This window comes from Fusarium subglutinans, assembly GCF_013396075.1.
Source record: "Fusarium subglutinans strain NRRL 66333 chromosome Unknown NRRL66333_c0000111, whole genome shotgun sequence".
Classification (NCBI taxonomy): Eukaryota; Fungi; Ascomycota; class Sordariomycetes; order Hypocreales; family Nectriaceae; genus Fusarium; species Fusarium subglutinans.
In genome coordinates, this window is record NW_023502174.1 from 150,875 (window position 1) to 172,556 (window position 21,682).

General features: G+C 49.6%; 6 protein-coding genes across 6 annotated transcripts; 4 read left to right on the plus strand and 2 right to left on the minus strand.

Moving 5' to 3' along the window:
* Positions 1-4,842: 4,842 nt before the first annotated feature.
* Positions 4,843-5,850, minus strand: FSUBG_8243 (uncharacterized protein; the record flags this gene model as incomplete). The annotated part of the gene is made up of 1 exon (XM_036686631.1): positions 4,843-5,850. The coding sequence occupies one exon, from the start codon at positions 5,848-5,850 to the stop codon at positions 4,843-4,845; it is 1,008 nt and encodes a 335-aa protein (XP_036536292.1).
* A 1,026-nt stretch (positions 5,851-6,876) lies between these two features.
* FSUBG_8244 (uncharacterized protein) lies at positions 6,877-8,150 on the plus strand (the record flags this gene model as incomplete). Its single annotated transcript, XM_036686632.1, has 6 exons — positions 6,877-6,977; positions 7,041-7,645; positions 7,694-7,725; positions 7,778-7,851; positions 7,933-8,003; positions 8,056-8,150. The coding sequence occupies 6 exons, from the start codon at positions 6,877-6,879 to the stop codon at positions 8,148-8,150; spliced, it is 978 nt and encodes a 325-aa protein (XP_036536293.1).
* Positions 8,151-10,364: 2,214 nt separating this feature from the next.
* Positions 10,365-14,692, plus strand: FSUBG_8245 (extracellular alpha-1 4-glucan glucosidase; the record flags this gene model as incomplete). The annotated part of the gene is made up of 3 exons (XM_036686633.1): positions 10,365-10,602; positions 10,653-14,327; positions 14,376-14,692. 3 exons carry the CDS (start codon positions 10,365-10,367, stop codon positions 14,690-14,692), a joined length of 4,230 nt encoding a protein of 1,409 aa, XP_036536294.1.
* Positions 14,693-15,765: 1,073 nt separating this feature from the next.
* Positions 15,766-16,848, plus strand: FSUBG_8246 (uncharacterized protein; the record flags this gene model as incomplete). The annotated part of the gene is made up of 2 exons (XM_036686634.1): positions 15,766-16,607; positions 16,656-16,848. 2 exons carry the CDS (start codon positions 15,766-15,768, stop codon positions 16,846-16,848), a joined length of 1,035 nt encoding a protein of 344 aa, XP_036536295.1.
* Positions 16,849-17,621: 773 nt separating this feature from the next.
* FSUBG_8247 (DUF718 domain protein) lies at positions 17,622-18,043 on the plus strand (the record flags this gene model as incomplete). The annotated part of the gene is made up of 2 exons (XM_036686635.1): positions 17,622-17,754; positions 17,817-18,043. 2 exons carry the CDS (start codon positions 17,622-17,624, stop codon positions 18,041-18,043), a joined length of 360 nt encoding a protein of 119 aa, XP_036536296.1.
* Positions 18,044-18,527: 484 nt separating this feature from the next.
* On the minus strand, positions 18,528-21,149 carry FSUBG_8248 (uncharacterized protein; the record flags this gene model as incomplete). Its single annotated transcript, XM_036686636.1, has 2 exons — positions 18,528-19,738; positions 19,790-21,149. The coding sequence occupies 2 exons, from the start codon at positions 21,147-21,149 to the stop codon at positions 18,528-18,530; spliced, it is 2,571 nt and encodes an 856-aa protein (XP_036536297.1).
* Positions 21,150-21,682: the final 533 nt, after the last annotated feature.

The window sequence follows — 21,682 nt, forward strand, 5'->3', positions numbered from 1 at the left end:
TGAAGCGAAGATTATCTATCAACCCCGACCCCGACTCCGAATTTCGCTTTCACGGCGCCTTTACGAAGGCCGCCCAGGGCCAGGCATTGAGGTTTGAACTTTGAAGTGCCGCCCTCCGTGGAGGCTTTTTCTTGACCGTATAGGGCTGGGGCAGGCAATTACTAACTCAACTCAGATTACATACAGCAACTACTATACGGACGGACGGTTGAGCAGCCGTTGATCCCCATAAGGAGGGACGGCAGTGGTGATCAGACATGCTTATAAACTCAAAGCCACGTACCGCTGCACCGTTAGACTTCCGCGATGATACCTTCTCTGGGCTCGGATATATCAACCGTCTTTGGCAGGCGTCTTACCGCAGTTTCGTGACGAACAAAGACTCCAGAAGTCCGAATACCCAGAATACCTTGGCTGGCAACCTAGGAGCCAAAAGGGGGGGTATGAAAGAGCAAGCCGCCAGCTTCATCTCCAATGTGTAGAGGTCACAGTCACAGGACGTCTCAGGTTTTGGAAACAAGATCGATAGCCGGACTTGTTCATGGTGCCGAAACCGATCGGAGTCCGCGGCTGGGAGACAGTCCGTTCCTTGATGCAATGCAATTGAAGAAGCCATGCCATGCCATGGACATGGAATTGGACACGTGCATGCAGATGTTGCGTAAGTGAGATGAAGGCTGAGGTAGCAGTCGATCATTTGATCAGTTGTACAACTGCCGAATGGACGAAAACCTCCGCGATTTGAACCCGAGCTATCGGTAAATAGACAAGAAGCCTATTCACTTTACTTCACCCACTCACTCACTGTGTAACAGAACCATGTCCACTAAGAAGCAATGATATGATGATTTCATTAACTATCATGTTCCTAAGCGGTCCTTGCGGTCTGGAATCATCCCGCCCGCTCCTTTGAAATGAAACCTTCTTTGCGATTCTGCCAAAGAGCCCAGTTGCTTCCCTGTCAACTCAGATCCATTATGAAGCGAATTCCATGTTTAATTATGGATCTTGGATACGACGAGAGCTTCGTCTCAGCCAAGGTTCAGTTGAGCAAGACGGGCTATTCCAAGCACTAACTACCTTACCTACGCACTGAAACTAACTAAGGCAAGAGAAAGACAAAGCCCGAAGAAGACATTTCCCGTCATCCTTACAATCCAACGAGGACTGAGGGATATTCTCATAGATGTCCATATTTGTGATATGCAAGTCGTTGCTGTGAATCAGGCCACCCCAAACCCATCGATCTATAATAGCGGTAAGGCTCCCGGATAGCGGAAATGCAGCCGCGAAATTTCTCCAACTACAGCAGGTGTCCCATTCTTTTTCATTCTTTTGTCTCTCTTGTCTCTCTGTTTCTCTTTTTCTCCCTTTCTCTTTTTCGCATTTCCTCTAATGCTCGTTTATCCACTTCCTCCCCACAACAACTCACAGTCGCACACGGGACTGCTAGTTACAGCATCTAACCGTCGACGTCATGCGGTCTTGATTATCGACAAAAGTCCACCCGCTTAGCAAATTCAGTACCACGTTGACGTGTTAACTTGCTCAGCGAGTGCCAGTTTCACCGTCCGGCACTTGCTCTAGTCAAACTCTGTTATCGTTGGTCAGAAAAATAAAAGTCAATGGACCCAGGGTGTGTTCTTCAAGTGCATGGACAGTGGAGTTTTAGTGCATGATGGTGGTGATGAATCCTCGGGGCGAGCACCTCAGTCAATGACACCAACACACCTAACATACCTAGGTAAGGTAGAAAGCGAAAAACCCTGATCGCCAGAAACGAGCGCTACTGTAGCCCTGCCTACGCCTGCTGCTACATAGTAAGTGACCCGGAAATAGATTACACGCGCCGGGGATAACACTGCCCGTCCCTGTCCTTGTCAATGGCGGAATACGTAAATCGAGTCCATGACTCGTCTTTGACTGGAGATATGCATGTCAGTTCTGTCTGTCTAAGTGCTTTGTTCACAATCGCATCAGAACTAGGGCAACCAAGACATAGCTCATCGACTTTTCGATGCAACCGCCGTAGTGTACTGCAATGCGTGCAAGACAGGCACCTCATTTGCTCAGTATTCTCACATCTAAACTGATATTCAACCTTGATAAACAGACGCCGGAGATAACGACGTTGTGCAGCAAACGTGACCTAAAACGGACGTAACGTGCTGACCCGATGTCATGTTATGATGATAACAAGGCGAGTCTATTTCCCGACGTTGATGGTTGTACGTAGGCTGCAGCAAGCCTATCTAGATCTCACCTTGACCAAGACGCACGCTGAGGTGCCAAAGCGGTTGGTCAACTCGGCAACTCGAAGCCGAACCATGTTTTATTTTTCGCGATGCGGGATGATGATGATGATGCTGTATCCGTATGCCCCGGAGACCAGTGATGGTCCTATGGGATCTTGTCTTTCTCAGCCGCGTCCCTTGGCTTCTCCTTTTGACCAGGTTCTTTTCCATGGAAGTCTTTCTAGAAGGCCGCGGGATTATCAGTGTATGGTACCCCCATCGGCACCGGAACGGCAATGGTGGATCTATCGGGTTGAAGATATCTTGGAAGCAGTAAATCGGCCTGTAAGAACTGTCGGGCTCGCCCGAAATTTGACGAGTTAGTCACTAGACGTTCCCCATTCATCTCATCACCACGGACTTGAACAGCCCTTCGGTGCCGAAGTGGGGGTTTCTTTTGTTCAATAAGGCCAGCTAAAAGTGTCACTACTGCGTGCTTATCCAGACAAAGTTTCTATGATACCAACACGAAAAAGCCCACAGGGCGTGAAATGAGGTCAGCGGCTTCTCTAATATTCAGGGCTGTTGGAGAATTAACTAACTCGCGCTATAAGGCAATTGATTCGCGAATGCCGCCGGGCCACACCTCGGCACGGACGTCGGGATGAAAAGACCCCGACATCGATATTATCAAGAGCCCGTCGGGTTGTTTACCCTGCTATGCATGTAACGCACCAACCTACACGATTCGCGATTTCAAGTCTTGTTGGGTTATGTGCGTTTTATTCCCTCGGGCCGCTTTCGGTCACCTGGAAGGTGAAGCAACCCTTACACCCTTGGAGGAATAAGGAAGCTGGAACGCCATATCCATGTTCGCTTTGAAATTGAAGAAATAACGGCATATGGACCAAAGTCGGCATGTCGAGAAATGCCTCAATACCCATAGCATAGCATCGCATCGCATCAAATGCATGTAACTGAGGTGCACTGGACTGAACTGAGCCTGAACTCCTCTGAGTGCGAGAGCCCGCTTACACTCACACCCCCTACTCCATTTTCGTTTTCAGGTTCCGATTAACAGATACAATCAATGCCTGGCAATCTCCTTCAAATGTGGATATAACGTTACTTGCTCGTGATTATTCATCTCGAGGCTGCAATGCTGCATGGCACAAGCCCAGGCCCATCATTCATTTGGTCGGCAAATTCACTCACAATTTGCTTCACGTATTACCAATCTTTTCATGTTTCCAAGCCGTCGTCTTTCCTAGCCTCTCACCTTGACACTTCTTTTCGCCTCACTAAACTCTTCCAGGACGCCCCATAAGAGGCTCCCACGAGGCTCCAGAGCAGAGCCCGGTTCCTCGCCACCTTGCCGGGAACTCGGCCGAAAACCACATCGCAGCCCGACGCCAGTTGATTTCCGTTGCATGATATGAGCCTCGAGCCCTATGATCTGAGCTGAGCTGAGCTTGGTATTTCACCCTGATGGAATGTTTGATCACCAGAAAGTCTCCGTGTTCTACCACTTTCACAAGGAATCACGAGCAAATTCACATGGCCGTGGCCTTGAAATCTCAGAGTTCGTCGGCTAGAAACCGGGTCTTTCGATGACTCTCTCTTTTTTTTTTCAAATAAAAAAATGGGACTCAATGGGTCATCGACGCTCGCCATGATTCTCAGCTCTTGTTCTACGGAATTCGGTGTTGACGTGTTCCTTCTGCAAGATAAGCCCCAAATTGGTTCAGCCGCAAATTTGACGTGTCTACCATGAATCCGCCAGACAGGGACCAATAACAAGGCGTTTCACACAAGATGGAATTCCCATGGAACAACTTCAAACTAGCCTCATCCCTGAAAGGCTTCCAACTCCGATCATTCTCCAGTAACGTCCGAGCTATGGGTCCGATGCTGTGGACGTATCGCAACGTGAGTGCGGGTCCCCCTCACGAATCACCCCCGGAAGGCTTATCACGCAAGGCTACGTCTGGCTTCTTGTCTCTCGCCTTCGAGATCGCCTGCATCCTCATCTGGCCAAGAGATTGGTTGAGCTCAGATATTGCCCCTCGCTTGAAACTATGGGGCTTGTAAATCAGGATTCTAATGGCCGGGCTTGTGAAAGTCTGGTGGTATTCTAGAGTCCTTCTTTAACCTCGGTTGAGCACCCACTTTGATCACGACTGACAGTTACATCCCAGGTCCATTTCGGATCAAAGATATCGAATGATTAATTCATTAAGGAAAAGTGGATGCAACAGGGAAAAGGACATCGTTATCCATCAGACATCGCTCTTGAATCACCAAGCTGCAATAACAATCATGTATTATGAAGAAGTATCAAACCACCAGACTACTTCATGCACTACACATCGTTGTACATGATAAGCCGGGGATGCTCATGTTCGCAAACAGCCCATGTCCACGCGGCACTCGGCAGATAATTCATGAGGACTGCGGCTTTGTGGCCATAAGATGCAGATTCGAATAAATTTGGATCGTGTCGACGCACTTTCTCCACTGCATCAGCGGTGGCTAGTGCAAGGAAGTGTTGTCGATTAGGTCCATGGGGAAGCACCCTACTCCGAGGGAGGTCAGTCACAGCCGAGGTCTAGGACATCGCGGTGAAGGAAAGGGGAAGGGGGTTGAATACCGGGGGGACGTACAACGCGTTTCCAAAAATCCCATGGCACAAGCATGGTTCCTTGGTGAGAAGGCCATGCCTCCAGGTTATGCTCTGACCTTTCTCGATGGCTACGTCGATACGATCTTGCAAGTCAGGGAAATACGGGCGCAGGGACGTCAGTGAATATAAGAAACCAGGGGCACCATGGCACCACTGAATGAGACTTGCGCCTTTGCCCTCCTTGAGGCTCCGCAAGCTCGACGGCCAATTCCCGTCAGGGCCCTGAAGCTCAAGAAGCTTTTCCACGCGTCGTGTAAGTTGTGGAGCGAGCGATGGGTTCGAAAGAACGAGCTGTGTGATGATACCTATGTCACCATGAGCTGCTCCAAAGTACCTCTTTCCATGCCACTCCCAATTACCCCTACCGTCGTCATCAGTGGTCATGATACGCTCTGTGAGTCTCCTAATCGGAGATTCAACGAGACTCTCGCTCCTGGGAACCCAGTGTTTCACCATGCGCAACATGTACAATGCACCTGCCCGCCCATAGGGTATCTCTGATGGAAAAGCATCTTCTTGGGGGCTCGTATAGGGACCAAGAAGTATTGGCATATTGCTCAGGAAGGTTATCAAGTGATCATCCTCCTTGGTTATGCACGCTCTCACTGCTTCGAATGATAGTTTCTCGGACGAGATGCCGCAGTTGCCCTTCTCTAGGACCAACTTTCCACGGTCTCCTTCCAGGTAGCGTTTCGCCCAAGATAGCAAGTCTTGGCCAGAGACTTTCAGATCTGGGTATAGCTCGGACAGTTGAAGGAATAGGTAAGCAAGACCAGTGTACCCGGCGAAGAGACCGCCAAGATGGCGTTCATGGTAGACCTCACGAGGCGGCGTATGGCGTACGACGAGTTCAAGAGCATATGTGAGGAGCTCTTTGGGATCCGAGCCGAGTTTCTGGGGGGGAAGGTTATTCGAGATATATCGCTGAGTCATGCTGGCGGCGATGGCATATGCATTCGTGAATCTCTGGCAAAACTATCAAGAGCGGTTCGCGTTATCATTATCTGGATGAGGCTGTCGTTGATTTGGGCTCGACATGATGTTATACGCGCGCTCCTAGTGACGCATACTTTCATCTTTGGGGGATGATCAGCAACACGTTACCATGTAATTGGAGGAGGGGCAAAAGACGAGGCTCACGCGACAAACAACCACCAATGTACAAAAGAATAGGCTCTCCAGACAAGACAAAAGAGATTATAACTGGCTCAAAAGTCAGGTTCGAGACAGGCCTGATGTACAGCTCATGACAAACAGACGTCAGCGTTAGCCGGAGCCCCCTCAGGGTGTAAGAAGACTTCTGACGTTAAACTGAGGTGCTAAAAATACTTAGCCTAAGATCCTTTTAAAACTTTACTAAATTTACCTAAGGCTTTTTGTCACCTGGGATAGAGGTCCTAAACTTGATGAAGCTCCCGAAACTTGGGGCCGATGGTGGGTCATGAGCTCCCAGCGGAGGTGGGTCCGTCCTCTGGGACATTTCTTCCGGTGATCTGCAGGTTGACGTTGGTGCGACGTTGGAGTTACAGGGTTATTAGATCGTTCTTGAGAGGAGGAGGAGGAGGAGAAAGAATCACTTGGCATAATTACTGCATGCCATACAATATACAACTTATGAGACTCTTATATCAGAAGTTGTCATAAAGCGTAACATACACATCATCGTCACTGGCTTCCACCCCAGGTTACGGAGAAGCCTGTGACGATTTAAGGTAGCCCCACTCGTAGGGCCTCGAGGTGCCAATGACGACATCGATTAGAGCTTCTCTCCCTCGAGCTTCCATGGTTTAGGGTGGAATGCCAAGCTTGTGATTGCCAACCTCGCTTCGATATAAACAAAGCGAAGCAGATCACCTCTCTTTCACTTGGTAACATCAAAGTGCTCTCATAGCAATTTATTTCTGCACACGACCACCAGAATCGTAAACTTACTCCGACTTTCGCATTCAACAAACTACCATGGCCGACACAGCTGAAGCCTCGGGAGCTGATCACCAACAGGAACACGCCAAGCGCAACAGAGTGGTTGACTCTGTTGAAGAGAAAGCTCAAGAGGTCTTGTACGCATAAATTGCTTCGATTCTCTTCTTCCTCTTTTTGAAGCTAATAATATTACTACTTAGTAAGGAGGACTATGCCCAGGCTCGAGAGCATGTCGCCAGCGCTGCCAAGAGCCGATCCTACCTCTACCCGATCAAGGTACAGGAATCCTCCTCTTGTACCCCAGAGAGGTCACTTGCTAACGCAGCACGTCTTGAACAGGGAATTTTCTACTTCATCTCTCATCGCTCACTTTGGAAGCCATTCATCTCCAAGCTCGGTCCGCTGGTACTCCTCTCTACCGGTGTCATTGGTGGCATGTTCTTCTTTACATACCTGCCGCAGCTCGCCGTACTATTCTTCGTGAATGGCCCTATCGCGCCCTTCTCTGCGGTTCTCTTGGTTCTCAATGAGAGCACCACTATTATCAACCTTGTGTCTCGCAACTACCTCCTTCAAGATGCCCTTCTCGATGTGTTTGATGGTACACTCCTTGCCCGTGGAGATACCCAGATCGTGAGCGAGGGACGAGAGGTCAAGTCTGGGGCAGATCCGATGCAGAAACTGGGCAAGATCATCAAGAGCCCCTTTGAGAAGTTCAGCCCCAAGGCTATTGTCCGCTACGTGATGTACCTGCCTCTCAACGCCATCCCGGTTGTTGGTACGGTCATCTTCATTCTCATTCAAGGTAAAAGTGCAACATCAATAACTATATCACTCCACTAACCACACACAGGCCGTACTCGAGGCAAGGGAGTTCACGGTCGAGTAAGTTGCCTATCAATTCCAGTTTCAACAGAGCTGACACTGTTCGTTCTAGTATTTCCAACTGAAGAAATGGTCGCAACCCAAGAGAGAGGATTGGCTCACCAAGAATGTTGGCCCCTACACTGCGTGCGTATTCATCCATCTGCTTCCTGGTTGACGCCCGGTAGCACAAATGAGGCAAACTTAGCTAACTGAAATGTGTAAAAGGTTCGGACTAGTTGCCACTCTTCTCGAGATGGTTCCTGTTGCTTCCATGTTTTTCACATTCAGTAACACAGGTAAGTCTGAAGCGAGCTCGCAATGTGCAAAGCTAACCTCAACAAGTTGGAGCTGCCCTCTGGGCTGCTGATATCGAGGATAAGAATGCCTCCATGACTGATGGAACTGCCCCTACTCTGCGTGAAACCGCAAAAAAGGCCGAATAAGCGCATTTGTCTTGGTACAACAGGCTAAGCCTCAAAGCCACGCAACATCCATGATCTGCGAGACATTGTGTCCAAAACATGAAAGCAACGTTAATAATATGGATTTGATTTTGATGTTCTAAGGGGTGGGGATTTGTATAATTGGGGGATGCATGAGGCAATCACGAGTTCCTGCCTACATACCTTTTTAAGGTTACCTTGGAATACAGGCGAGCGCTTTCGCAAACCTAATACAGGAAGGAATGTCCATTAGTCACATCAGCCAGGAAGGAAGGAAGGAAGGAAGGAAGGAAGGGTCTAGTAAAAGAGATGTCTTAGGTCTAGGTACTTCGGTTTAGGTACCAGTTTCTTTTCGCAAAACTTTCATCGTCTCGATTTGTCTCATTCTTTACACATCAACGTGAGCCTCGCAACTATTCCCCGTATTTGAATATCTGAGTCTTCGCCGTTCATGATGAAAACGCGTCAATGTCTGAGTCTTCGCTTAAGATCTGCTCTGGGGAGCGAGCAATCAGGTTCAGAACTGGAACCACCCTTAACTTTTGAAACGTTGATCCTCTCTCGAGAAAACATCAACTGCAAGCCTTAACCCCTGTCGTTGTTCTCGGCTTGACTGATGATGCCACGGGACGACATCTTCCAAGTCTTTCATAGTCACTCATACCTAGTCATCCAAGAAAACGAAGAAAAATCACCGCCCTTCTATACGCCTGGACTCTCAACAGACACAAACTAAGTGCATCACAGAACACTTCACCCCTGATGCGACCCGACGGCAAGCTGCATCTCGCCTCGTTACCGAGGCTCGTTACAGGTACCACGTCTGCACGGTTGGCATGTAAAGTCTGGGATTCTGGCCCCCGGACTGTGAAACCTCCAACAACCAGGCCGTTGATCCCCAACGGTCAAAGGCCCGACGTGGTTTGTGTTCCACCGCTTAACACGGCCAAGATCTCGTCTACCAACAGTTTACCAGTCCAAGTTAGATCCTGCAACGCGACTCAGAGCGAGGTACGGCCGTACGAGGATTAATCTGATACAGGTCATGTGTGACCTGACGAGACCAGCAAGTGTCTTCACTCGAGTGAAAGGGACGGCTCCCAAGTATATGATCGCCTGCTTATTCTCGACATGTCTTGGAATATGATGTACAGAATATCATTCGACATCGGCAGGAATAGGCTGGCTTATACTTCAAGTGAGAGCAATTCTGGAAGCCATCCCATTTGTGTTGTTTCCTCGAAGAAACATAATGGGAGATGAAGGACGGCCTGTGACATGGCACATGGAAACAATCACCGGCTGATGAAGCAGAGTGCGGTAGCAAGGACACTTCATGCATACAATCAAGCGATAATACAATCCCAAACTCAATTTTATTGTCCTAAAAGATCGAAGCGAAAACTGAGCAAGCATCGACAACAGCTGTGTCGGCTCATCCCCATTGTGTCTGCCTTCGTGTCATAAGAAGACGGAAATATATGCCTGTCCAGGGTCCCGGGATTGCTTCTATCGGGAGGAAGGCAAGCAATCAGCCGGGCATATGTTCTATGGGGTACCAAGAAGGCTATATACGGCCACCAGCGACCGGAGGACTGCGGAGGACCGCCCAATTTAGCAAAACATATCCAGGAATCGCCACCGCAATAACACTGAGCCAGGCACTTGTAACCGATTGGACTTGAAAATACAGCTTGTACTCTCATGCTGTGGCAGGCTTTCAGGGGTTAACTAAAATACGTGACATTAGAAGGTATGTGCCGCCTATAAGGTTGCAAGATATGTGCCCCTTTGCCAGTCACTGGCAAAGTTCTTGTGACAGTTGCTGCCAGTTGCACACTTCGTGTCTCCTATCTTTTGCGCTGTTCATGATTCACTCACTCCTACGTACGCCTTGAGCTGCTTGACTACTTTTCTCCCTCATTCTTCTCACTTCTTCTGCCCTTCTTTTCTTCCGCTTCACAAATCTCGCTCTCGTGTTCTCCTCATCACCTCGAGGAAGCATCAAGGAAATAATATCCTAGGAGTCGACAATCACTCGTTTACCTGTATCTCTTATTCTACTATCGACTCATCCGCTCGTTTAAACACTTCTGTAATAAACTTTGTTCGCTGAATCGTTCTGGTGAGTTCAAAAAGCAATATCTGCGTTTGCCCAAGTACGAACAGTATTAGCTGACCTCAAAGGACCAACAGCACTGCAACATCTTCATCATGAGGCCACCTAACATTCATTTGATCGCCGTCCTATCGGTGCTTCTACTGCTCTCTTGTCTTTTGAGCAGTGCAACCGGGCTTGGCCCCCAGCAGCATCGGAATGCTCGCAAAGATGTTCGCGGCAATAATTTCATCGAAGCTCGCAATCCCTTGGGTAGCGCTCTCGCTGATGACTATGGTCCACCTCCTCCCTATTATACTGGGGAGCCAGTTGCTCCAACTGATTTGACTTCTCGTAAGCATTACTCTCTGACTTAAGGTCCTCCTCAAATCTAACATTATCAGATCACTCTCTTGAGGACACCACTGCAACAGAAACTCAGACTGGAGTTTCCCAAGCTAGTGTGACATCCAAGTCAAATGTTTCTTCTCACTATGATACTGTCTCCTCTGACAGCTCTTCTCTCTCTGTATCCTCAGCACTCGAAACCGGCACTGCCATGATAACTGTCGGTTCAAGCGCTAAGGCTGGCAGTACATCCGGCTCCGAGGCATTGTCCAGTGCTCACCTAACAGCTTCGGGCTCTTTCCTTGGGAGCGAGGCTTCTGGTGCCGGAGCTTCCTCATTTTCACTTGGACAAGTATCTGCTAATTCTTCGTTGACTGGCACTTATCTCTCCGTGGGTACCTCATCGCCCGGGACGGCAACTGAATTGCCTTCAGGTTCTACCTCATCTGCCACACTCTCCGGTTTCTTTAATGAAACAAATACAATCACTGAGAGCGTCTCCCGCACACAAAGAGTGTCGAGTGCTGAAACTTCAAGCGATGTCACTACAACGGAGCTTGCTTCTGGCCTCGAAAGTAGCGCAACAAAGGTTGGGTCGACAACAACGACAACAAAAATGCTTAATGTTACGGTGACAGTCGCCCCCAGTTCTTCAAGTGGTATTTCATCAAGCCTTTTATCTTTGACTGTCCCCATGACTGCAGACGAAACCACGACAATCACGGTCATCCCACAACAGAACTCATCTGAAGTTTCTACTGAGGGTCTTGCTACCGATACTGATTCGGCGGTGGACTCAACATTGGGCAGTCTGGCCATTGAATCAACCAAATCTGTCACAATCCAAAGCACTTTGACCGAGGTTGCTATTTCGGAATCGACTCAAAGGTCCACCCTGGCTTCGAGCATTCCTGTCAATGCAACGTTGAGCTTCACTACTACTACTGCCTACTTCACTACAACAGTTGGAGTTCCTGTATCATCTTCTGTTCTGTCAAACACCTCTGTAATTTCAAGACCTACTATCGTTGCTTCCGATGACTCGTCGGGGGCTGGAACAGGAGACTCATCGGCAATCGTGACGTCTATTACTGTTGCCTTTTCCACCACAGTTACCACGAGCAAGACATACACTGCACTCAACGCCACCTCGCCAGCAACAAGCTCTTCTTTCTCTTCAGTTCCCACCTCCGTGGCTAGCGCGAGCGTTGACGTTTCCGAGTCGAATATCGCTACAGCCTCTAACCAAACATCTTCAGAGACTTTCTTTGCATCAACAGCTCTGCCTATCAGTGAGACCTCTGGCTCCGTCACCGAGTCCTTCGCTGTGACTACTGTGTCTGAAGGCTCGGTTATTACTATCTTTCCCGGCGGTATCATTCCAACTGGGAGTGCTACAAGTATGATGAACAACTCGGTTTCCACACAGTATTCCACCTCTGCCCCTTCGCGCTTCAATTCGTCAATGTCTATCAAACGGACTTCATTGTCTTCTGAGACAGACTCCTGGTTTGACTGGCCGACTTCGACACTGACGACTTCACATGCTTCGGAAGCTACTTTGGAGGTCCCGTCACTTTCTTTTCCAACCTCTTGGCTTTCGATCATTACCACGCCAATGACGCCTCCCAGTGTGTCTACTACGTCAACTCGAAGCCCATCTGATGGCTCGGTACTTGGTAATGTCACGGTGATCAAGACAACAATGACTTCCACCATCACTAACAGTCTCGCACCAACAAGCTTATCCTCGTCTGGCAATGTCACGGTGACCCATACCACTAGTGGGTACAACTTTTCTAAAAGTGTGGGATCCAGCAAGAGCACACTCAGTTCTCAGTCGACCTCCCTCGACAGCTTTCCTGGTATCAGTACCATCATCATATCTAAACAGCCTACCAACTTCCCCTTTCCAACCAACACAAGCTTGGTTTGGCAGTCAGAAACATCTCCAGTGTCACTCTCTGAATCTGACAAAACCATTGGCCCCAAAGGCAGTGATACTACAATCTCTATGACCACAGTTGGATTCAATAGCACTACTCCTTATATCAACTCGACTACCATTACGGCCAGTGAAACACATACTTCAAGTAATAGGGATGAGACGCCGTCCATAACTACTGCAGGGGCCTCTGGGTCGTGGAACACGACCAACAGCGCTCAGTGGTTCACCAACTCAACTATCCATACAATAGTTACCGCTACCCGCACTGGCTCGGATTTCGTTTCTGGAATTCGAACTTTGAGCGACACAGCTGCCGTCACTCCTCAACCGCCCGCTTCGCTAAACGTTACACTCACCACTACATCAGGCAGTACCTATAGCAAAATGGTCACAGATGTGAAAGTCACTATCATTATGCCAACTCTCTCGACGACATCTGTGAGTAATTCACTCCCAACGGTATCGACCAGCATGGCCCCCTTCCCTCTTCCATCAAACACCACATTGACGGGAACTGGCGCTTCCCTTCCACCAAGTGGTACAGGGCCTCGTGTCACCATTACCGGAACCCTGGGAGATTTTTCAACATCCAGTGTGACCATTTCACCATCGATCAGGACAACCTACCGCACTGTAAATACCACAGTAGGTGGCACTACGACTGATACTTCGGCGTCTGCTTCGGGCACAAATGAGCCACTCTTCCCGGTCTCCAACTCAACTAGCCCGGGCACTGCTACCAGTCTCTCGACAATCGTTTCATGGAGGCCAGATCCCGAGCCATGGACGAGCTGGCCAACATTGAGCCTCACGAATGAGCCAAGTATCTCGACGTTGACTGTAAACAGCGAGATTTCACAGTGGACTTCATACACTCGAACTATCACCAAGTCTTTGACTCCTACTCTCGTAGAGCCAAGTATATCCCACTCTTCTGTTCACAACGTTAGCAGTGTAACCTCGGGGTCAACCTCTTATACTCGTACCACGACTTTGACCCTCACAACCATTTTGGAAGAGCCCAGCACTTCCCTGCCCACCAGTGACAACAGGAGTAGTGCAACCTCAGAGTCCATTTCATATACTCGTACAACAACCGTATTCCGGACTACGACTTTGGGAGGGCCAGACGCGCCCTCGTCTGCCCTCAACAGCTCAAGCGGGGGTGCTTCGTTGTCAACTTCATACACTCGTACTACGACATTGACTCTTACAACTACTTTGGGACAACCCCCAACATCTCAAGTATCTGGGGCTGCAGTTACAGATTCATCTGTTTCCACGTGGGCGAACGTGACCTCCGGGGTCACTGACTTCACGAGCACAGAGACTATCTCATTGGCCACCGTTACATCGTCGCTCTCGGGAACACCGACAACTTTCTTGACAACTGGTAGCGCAAAGGGGGTGTCGACCAGCGTTGAGAGTTCCGTGTTGGCACCAATCCCAGTGAGCAACTCATCTTTATCACAGGCTTCTGAAAGAACATCTTCGGGGGTTGATACTTTGACGAGCACGCACTTGTTGACTGGCTCAGCGGGAACAGCTACTCCATGTGAATCTACATCTACTAGCTCATCGACCTGCACGGAATCAGTGTATGACACCCCAACCCATACAGCGATTCCAGCTAGCAGCGATTGCCTGACTGCAACGAATGGACCAGACTTATCGCTGTCGTACGTATCGGCAGTAACAGCCACTGAAGACGTCTTATCGGCCTGCAACACAACAAGCAGCACGGTACATTGGTCAAACATGACTCACACATTTGGAGTAAAAGGTTTGTGATATTCTTGATGTGTAAAATCGCCAAACTAATTAAGGTCAGAAACAGAAACAAGCACCTACCAGCCGCTCACAACATTGCGGACAGTCACAAAAGCGTGGACTGAAGAAGAATCGGGCTCGACTGGGGATGACTATCCCACGCCCACAGACATGGTCCCTGAGGATCCCAACTTTCCATGGGGAAATGACTCCCCAATCCATCGTCATCAGAACTCGTCTGAGCTTGGCCCTGGCGAAAATGACGGCGATGGCGATGGAGGTCTGAGTAAGAGAATCAACTGGCGCCTACGGTGGGAGAATGTCAGAGACAAAGTGGAAGGTCTCTGGCATGGACAGGCTTTGAAGTCAGAAGACTAAGTCTCAGGATGAAGAGGGCACGATTTGGATTGTGTTTGTAAAACATTGCCTGGTTATGAAGCATGGCATATCAAGGGTTCATTTCTTTCTACGGACATGTTGGTTTTCCTTGTCTGGACTCCATTTCTATTCTAATTCAGCCCTGTTTCGGTTTCGGTATTTCGGGCAACTTTAGGGTCCGGTCAGGGATCACAGTGGTCAGACCAGGCCAGGGAGCCTTGGTTTATTTCGAGACTTGCTATGAGTTGGTTGAGAACGCAGACGTTACGGATGTGTGTACAAGACTTATATAGTTCATGCTATTAATCATGTCGAGATTATAATAAGTATCGTTTTCCCCTTGACCAACTCATCTGGTATTGGCCTTTTGATATAGTTAACAGATATGGATGTGAATGTGAGACATGTGAGTGGATCGGATCATTGGTATTCTTGGCTGAGACTACGAATCGAAAATGTACGCGTATTGCCAAGAGATAGGTACATAATAAGCACCTAAATAAAGAAGCTGACAAATTGATTGTGATCAACACGACAAGTCTGCTAGTTCAGTTCATTAAAGTGTATCTTACTTAGGTGCCTGCCCGAGGACTGTAAGTTGATTGATTTGTAGATGCAAAATAATTGTGTAAGGTAGGAGGTACCTGCGATTGCCTCTTTCTGACCAACGGTGGACGGTAAGTGGGCAAGAGGCAGGAAAGTGCATGAATTAGCTGAGCCAATCACGTTAGCGGAACAAAGAAAAAGTGAAGTTAAAATCGTCGTCATCGGCAGGAGGGGTCGTTCCTTCCGGCCCCAGATTTCGTGCCTCTCACACTTAGACTTTACCCAAAGCGGATCCCTTGCCACCGAGACATCCGACGCCTCAAGAGTAAGGTAAGGTACGGTACTAAACTAAAGCACGTTACCATCAGCTGCACCTCATTCTTCCCTCTTTTAATCCTTTCTTTATTCCACCACATGAACAATACCACCGACGACGAAAACATCGCCAGCATCGTTAGCATCGCCAAATCGATTGATTAATCCTCGCAATACACGAATCACATACACTCCGAAACTTCCATCACACCATGCTTTTCAAGCCGCTCGCCCTTGCAGCGACCGCCGCTGCTGTGCTCATCGTCCCAGAGACTTCTGACAAGGACGACAGCATCTTCCGTACTCTCCCCATCGAGGTCGACACTTTCGAAATCCCCGAGACCGCCTATGGTCAAGTCGTCGACGTCCCTTGCCTTCAGTGCCGTGGCCATGATAGCCAACTCGAACTCAATTTCGGCATTCAAGACCGTCGTCTGGTATTAAACGGTTTCGAACTCTATCCTCACGCCGACCCTTGGAATGGAGACCTTTCGGCGGCTGTTATCAAGGCCAACGGCAAGAGCGATATGCGCCGACTGGGATATGGTTTGGCTATTCGACCTGAAGGAGTCGATAAGGATCAACATCTCGAGGTTGTCAATGTCGAAGTCAGGATCATCGAAGTCGGCGATCGTTTCGTCGACGGCGTCCCTCCTGTCACAGTAAAGCTTATCAAAGCTCCTGTTGGCGAGATCATCATCGGAAGCATCGACGTCAAGGGTGCTGGCGAGAAGGCACCAGAGGACTGTGATATGTGGTGCCGCGCCAAGGGTATGGTCCACGATACCTGGAAGGATGTCAAGGGCAAGTTCAAGGGCAAGGGCTGCCACGGAATGAAGGGCAAGGGCAAGGGTAAGGGCCATGGTCACGGTCACGGTCGCAAGCCCCATCACGGTCATGGTAAGGGTGAGAACAAGCCTACCGACAACTTCAAGCACGGTCCCCTCGTCAACAAGGCCCCCGAGCAGTCGTGGAGTGATGTTTTCACGCACGTCACAGCATATATTATCATCCCTGTCCTTATGGGTGTTGCTGCCGGTGTCGGAGTTGCATTGTAAGTTCTTTCCCTGCTATCCTCTAATTTGTACACTAACATATTCAGTTTCACCATGTTCCTTTGTGCCATGGTTCTCCGCGTGATCCGCATGTTCAAGGGCGAATCCGCCGAGTCCGAACCTGAGCTTGCCCCTGGTGTTACTCACAAGGCCGCCATCGCCGAGATGCTTGTTGAAGACGAGAAGTCGGGTCTTTTGGTCGATGAGGAGGCTCTTCCCCAGTACGAGCCACGCAACTAGAAGTCGATTTCTGAGACTCTGTACTTGCCCGCATTTCAACCGCGGTTGATAGAAAAGGGGAACGCACACTACTAACACAGCCTTCTACGACAGGCGTGTTATCGATACCAAAGATTGTATGTTTTTTTCAAAGGATTCGGGCTCGGGATAGGCGTTATGAGTATGGTGGATGGGATTATGTCTTATGAACAAGTTGGCCATGTACGCATCAGACTCGGCGTGGCTTTATTTGGTAACGATTTGAAATCGTTACTGTCCTTTCTGTGAAGATTTAGTGGTGTCTATCAGGTTATGGATGGTCTAGGCACTGTTGGCTCAGCTTGAAATATATCGAAAAACTACCTTACACTCACGCTCATCTCGGATTTACTCTGTAGATATTTGATGTATCCGTTATATGTGGCCAAGATCGCCAATTACATATGAAATAGTAATGCTACCCAAAGTCTACATCCCCCACAGGCTGTGGACCCTGGATGGGCACTATCCGCTCACACTCTAAGTTAGCTTCCACTTTGGGGCGAGCATCCGTGATCCAAAATCATCAAGTGTGGGTAGAAAGGTGATGTTGTATGCGGGGTTTCGACTCGCTATATTCTAGCCCGATCCCCGAGTTTAGCTATATAACTAACTACTTGTTCCCATCCCATCCAATCTAGAGTCTGTTCTTAAAGTCTGTGGTTACTACACTACTTCGATCTTTACTACCGTCACTCTTACTCTCACCAACAATACGCACAGTACAGTCTGCGGCTTACAAACACAAACACAACATGTCACAAACAGCTCGCCGATTCGCTCAGATCGTCAGACTGAGGCCTCAACACCTCGCGGAGTACAAGGAAGTCCACGCCAGAGTCTGGCCCGACGTCCTCAAGCAGATCCAGGAGTGCAATATTCGAGACTGTATGGCCCATCCTGAGACGTATCTACAAGGCAATTGTAATAGAGACTGATGGCTTGTATAGACAGCATTTTCTACGATGATCAGAGCCACATTCTCTTCGCCTCCTTCAAATACATCGGCTCAGATTACAGCGGCGACATGGAAAAGATGGCAAAGAATCCCCGTGTGAGGGAATGGTGGAAGATGACAGACGCCTGGCAGGAGAGTCTCGTGCCTGGTGCAGTGAGCTCTGAGGCCGGCGAGCCTTCTTGGTGGAAGCCAGTTGAGGAGGTGTTTTACCAGCCTTAGGCCATAGAATGCAACATAAAATTCAGTAATGGTATAAAGAAAAGCCAGACACTCCCGACTCATAAAGAAGCTTAGGATCTAAATCTCTTACGATTCATGGCATCGAGTATCAAGTCCCGAGGCCTCTATCTTTTGGTACAACGCCCTTGCTAATCTCGCTCGCGAGTGTTACGTACTGTAAAAGGGGGTGGGGGGCAGTAGAATAGAAGGATAAAATGAAATGGGCGCCTCCAAAATGCCTATGCAAAAATCTTCCTCCTTTCCGTCTTTTCTTGCTCCGTCTTCTTCATCAGTCCCGTCCGTTACTTATTCCGCACTCATTACCATCCGTGGCCCGGCCCTGGCGAGGCTGAACTGAAGCAAATAACGAAACGAACGCACTAGACCAACGCCATCATTGCGAAATGCATATTTACCTATGTTCATGCCTTATATACAGTGTCTACTCTTGACTCCTGGATCATCTGGACCTCGCTGCTCTGCTTCACCTTGGCCCATGGACTGCTCTATGTCGAAGAGACGGGTGGGTGAGAGCAGCCATTGGTGAGAGCACATGGCGCTTCACGTTTCCTCCTATTGTCTTGGATCCGATACTAATCTTGTACCTCAACAAGTCAACCGATTCCTTGTCGCCAATACTGACACTGGCCGCCTCTTTTACCAAAACACCTGCTTCTTTACGAGCCTTGGCAAAGAATTGTGCAAGGCTAGATTGAGCGTCTTCGGCACTGTCCACGTCCTCCTCCTGCAACACATAGAGGACGGCAATACGCGCAAAGTCGAGGACCTCGTTTGTGATCTTGAACTTGGTCATCGGGTCCTGTGTCTGCGATGGGTCTGCTGCCGCTGAAGTCTGTGCAGCATTGCCAGCGTCACTTGTTGAGGTTGGCGCGTTTTCGGGGCTTCCCTCGTCAACCACCAGCGTAGTTGGCGCGGCGGTTTCGGAGGATACGACGACGGGAGGGGCAGTTTCAGGTGCACGAGCAATAAGAGTTGGTGCAGCGGCCTCTCGCTTGAACTGGAGAGCCAGGCTGTCGAGCAAGGTCCTTTTGCGTGCTGCAGCGCCATCAAAAGTAACCAGGGAGTTCTGGGCAATACAAGACAGCTCTGCAGCATTGATCTTCGCCATGATGGCAGTGCCAGATAGAGGGATAGAAAAGTTTTTCTGGCTGTTCTCGATAAGGCGTGGAATACTTTTACCAAGCGTCACGTTGTTCAGATCGTTGCCCAAGTCTGTAGTGGTGCAACCATCGGAGCCACCAGCGCTACAGTCGGAGCCTGTAAAACCATTGGTGCAAATGCATGAGCATGTACCCTGCGACATGATATTTGTTCCGCCGTTCTGGCACTTTAGTGATTCTTGGCATTGAGCAAGGGCAGACTTTGGCTTTTCATCGTTGCCCAAGTTCTTAAAGACGAAAAATTCCAGCGGGACAAGGACAGCGGCCAGAATTATGCCAACAAGCAAGAGTAGTAAGAGGACAAACGCCCACACAGGCAGACCGCAACAGCGCCGACGTCGCTTGCCCTGGCCTTCATCCGAAGGCGTCATTTCGCGAAGGCCGGATCGTGAAGGAACATCACCCTGACGGGTGGGGGCCAGGGGCCAAGATGTCGTCCGAAACCAGGATCCACGGTTCTGTCGCTCTGGTTGTTGTGCAGGAGGAGGGAATGCTGCCAGCATATCCGATAGTCCTAGGACAGGTAAGTTCATCAAAACATCATGTTCAAAACAGATCTTCCTACCTGAGTTTTCTTTGTCACCCCCTCGGGTCTGCCCCTTATCGTCAAAGAAATCATTCAAGTTGTCGAATCGACTCGCTGGTCTTTTGCCAGAATCAATCATGGTCGCAAGGCGAGTTGCACGTCGAATCAAATCAGGCAAGCTAGTGATACTGCCTCTCTCCTCAGCCCTTCTCACTGCCTCAATGTCCAGCTTTGGGGGTCGTCGAATAGCCGAAAGTCGACTGTAAGGCTGAGGGGAAGGTGTTGGCGCCGGAACTTGTACTTCTGACAAGTTGGTGGCGCTGGCAGCAGCATATGCACCCAGGATAGCGTCGGGGCTAAGGCTGTCATGAGGGTTTTGCGAAGGTGCCGACGTCTTCGCCAGAGGAAGGGTGTTAGAAGAGCTTGTTGAAGCATCGATATAGCCGGTTCCCGAGTCGAAAGGCTGGACCGGCGATGGTGCAGGGCGGTGATTGGGCTCCATAATGAATGATTTGGTAGTCACAATTGAGGGCTTTCCTCTCTTACCGATGCTTGCACTGCGGACCAGTTTGCTCTCGTCATGAAACTCGTCGAAGGCGGAATCCTGACTCTTGTTGTCTGTCTCGTCGTAATACGAGGGACTGACTGCCCGAGAACCTGCTGGCCAACTTTCAGGCATAGCCGCGCTTGAGGCGTAAGAGCCGTGCGATCTCGAATTGAGACTCTCTTCGGGAATCGGGGAGACAAAAGAAGCGTGTGAGTAGAAGGATGATGCGCCCCTGCGAGATGACGGGGGAGGTCCTAGATTAGCGCTCGCTCTGAGAGGGCCCAGATTGACACTTCTTCTGTTAGGATCTGAAGATGTCGATTGGTTAGGCTCAGGGAAGTCAGGGAGCGATCCAAGACTAGAGGTTGTCATTCGGGAGGATGGAGAAGGTGGAACGGAAGAGTGATAGTCGTCGGACTCGGGTGTGAGAAACACTGGGGTCGGTTCTTGGAGTCGAGACTGATCCAACATAGAAGGAACCTGGCTGGGTCTGGGTGGCCGTTGAGGGGCCTGAGTCGGTCGTCCGGGTGGTGGTCGATATGGTTCGGGGTCGGGCGAGTTCATAGCGGCCATCGGGGGGCCGGGCAGAGGCCATTGTGGAACTTGCTGTGGTCGAGATATGACAACACCAGGATTTCCGCTTCTATGATCAATGGCAGGCGCAGCCTTGGGTTTCGGAAGCCTTGACTGCGCGGAGGGGTGTCCTCCCATGGGTCGACGAGGAGGAGCCCTCAGTTCGCCAGTCGGGCTGTCGTCCATGTTGTCCGGGAACAGAGGCTGCTGTCGCGGATATCCACCTTGCGCCATCTCGCGTGCTCTCCTTACAGATCCAGATGCGGGTGCTGAGTCCATCCCTCTTCCATCATACATCTGACTCATTTGGTTCCTTTATGCCAAGTCGAGAGTTCATCCAAACTAACAGCGTGACACGGTTAGGAATCCGGTAGCGAGCCCCTATATGCAGTTCAACTGTATGTAGGAAGCCGCGAAGTTGCGAAGTACCGAAGTGATGAAATAATGTGAGTATCCGATGACCTGCAGCGCTTGAATCGGCCTTGTGGGGAATCACTGGCAAAGCGTTTGTATTTGGACAAAGCAGTCTGTGTGCGGATTGTTTGGGGTGCTGCAACATGAAAAGTCCACCTCTCTTGGACTCGATCGGGTCGTACAGCCACAGGCTACGTCGAGTTTACGAGAAATGTGAGAAGCGAAGTAAAAATAGGTAAGATGAAAACTGGATAGAAGAGAATGTGAGAGAAAATAACATGGATCGACCCAAAAATGAGAGATTGTTGCACGGTAATCCAGACCTCGCAGGCACTGCAAGCAATGCAAATGAGAGATAGTCTGAAGAGAAGTGTTAGTATTACAAGGGGATATGTGTG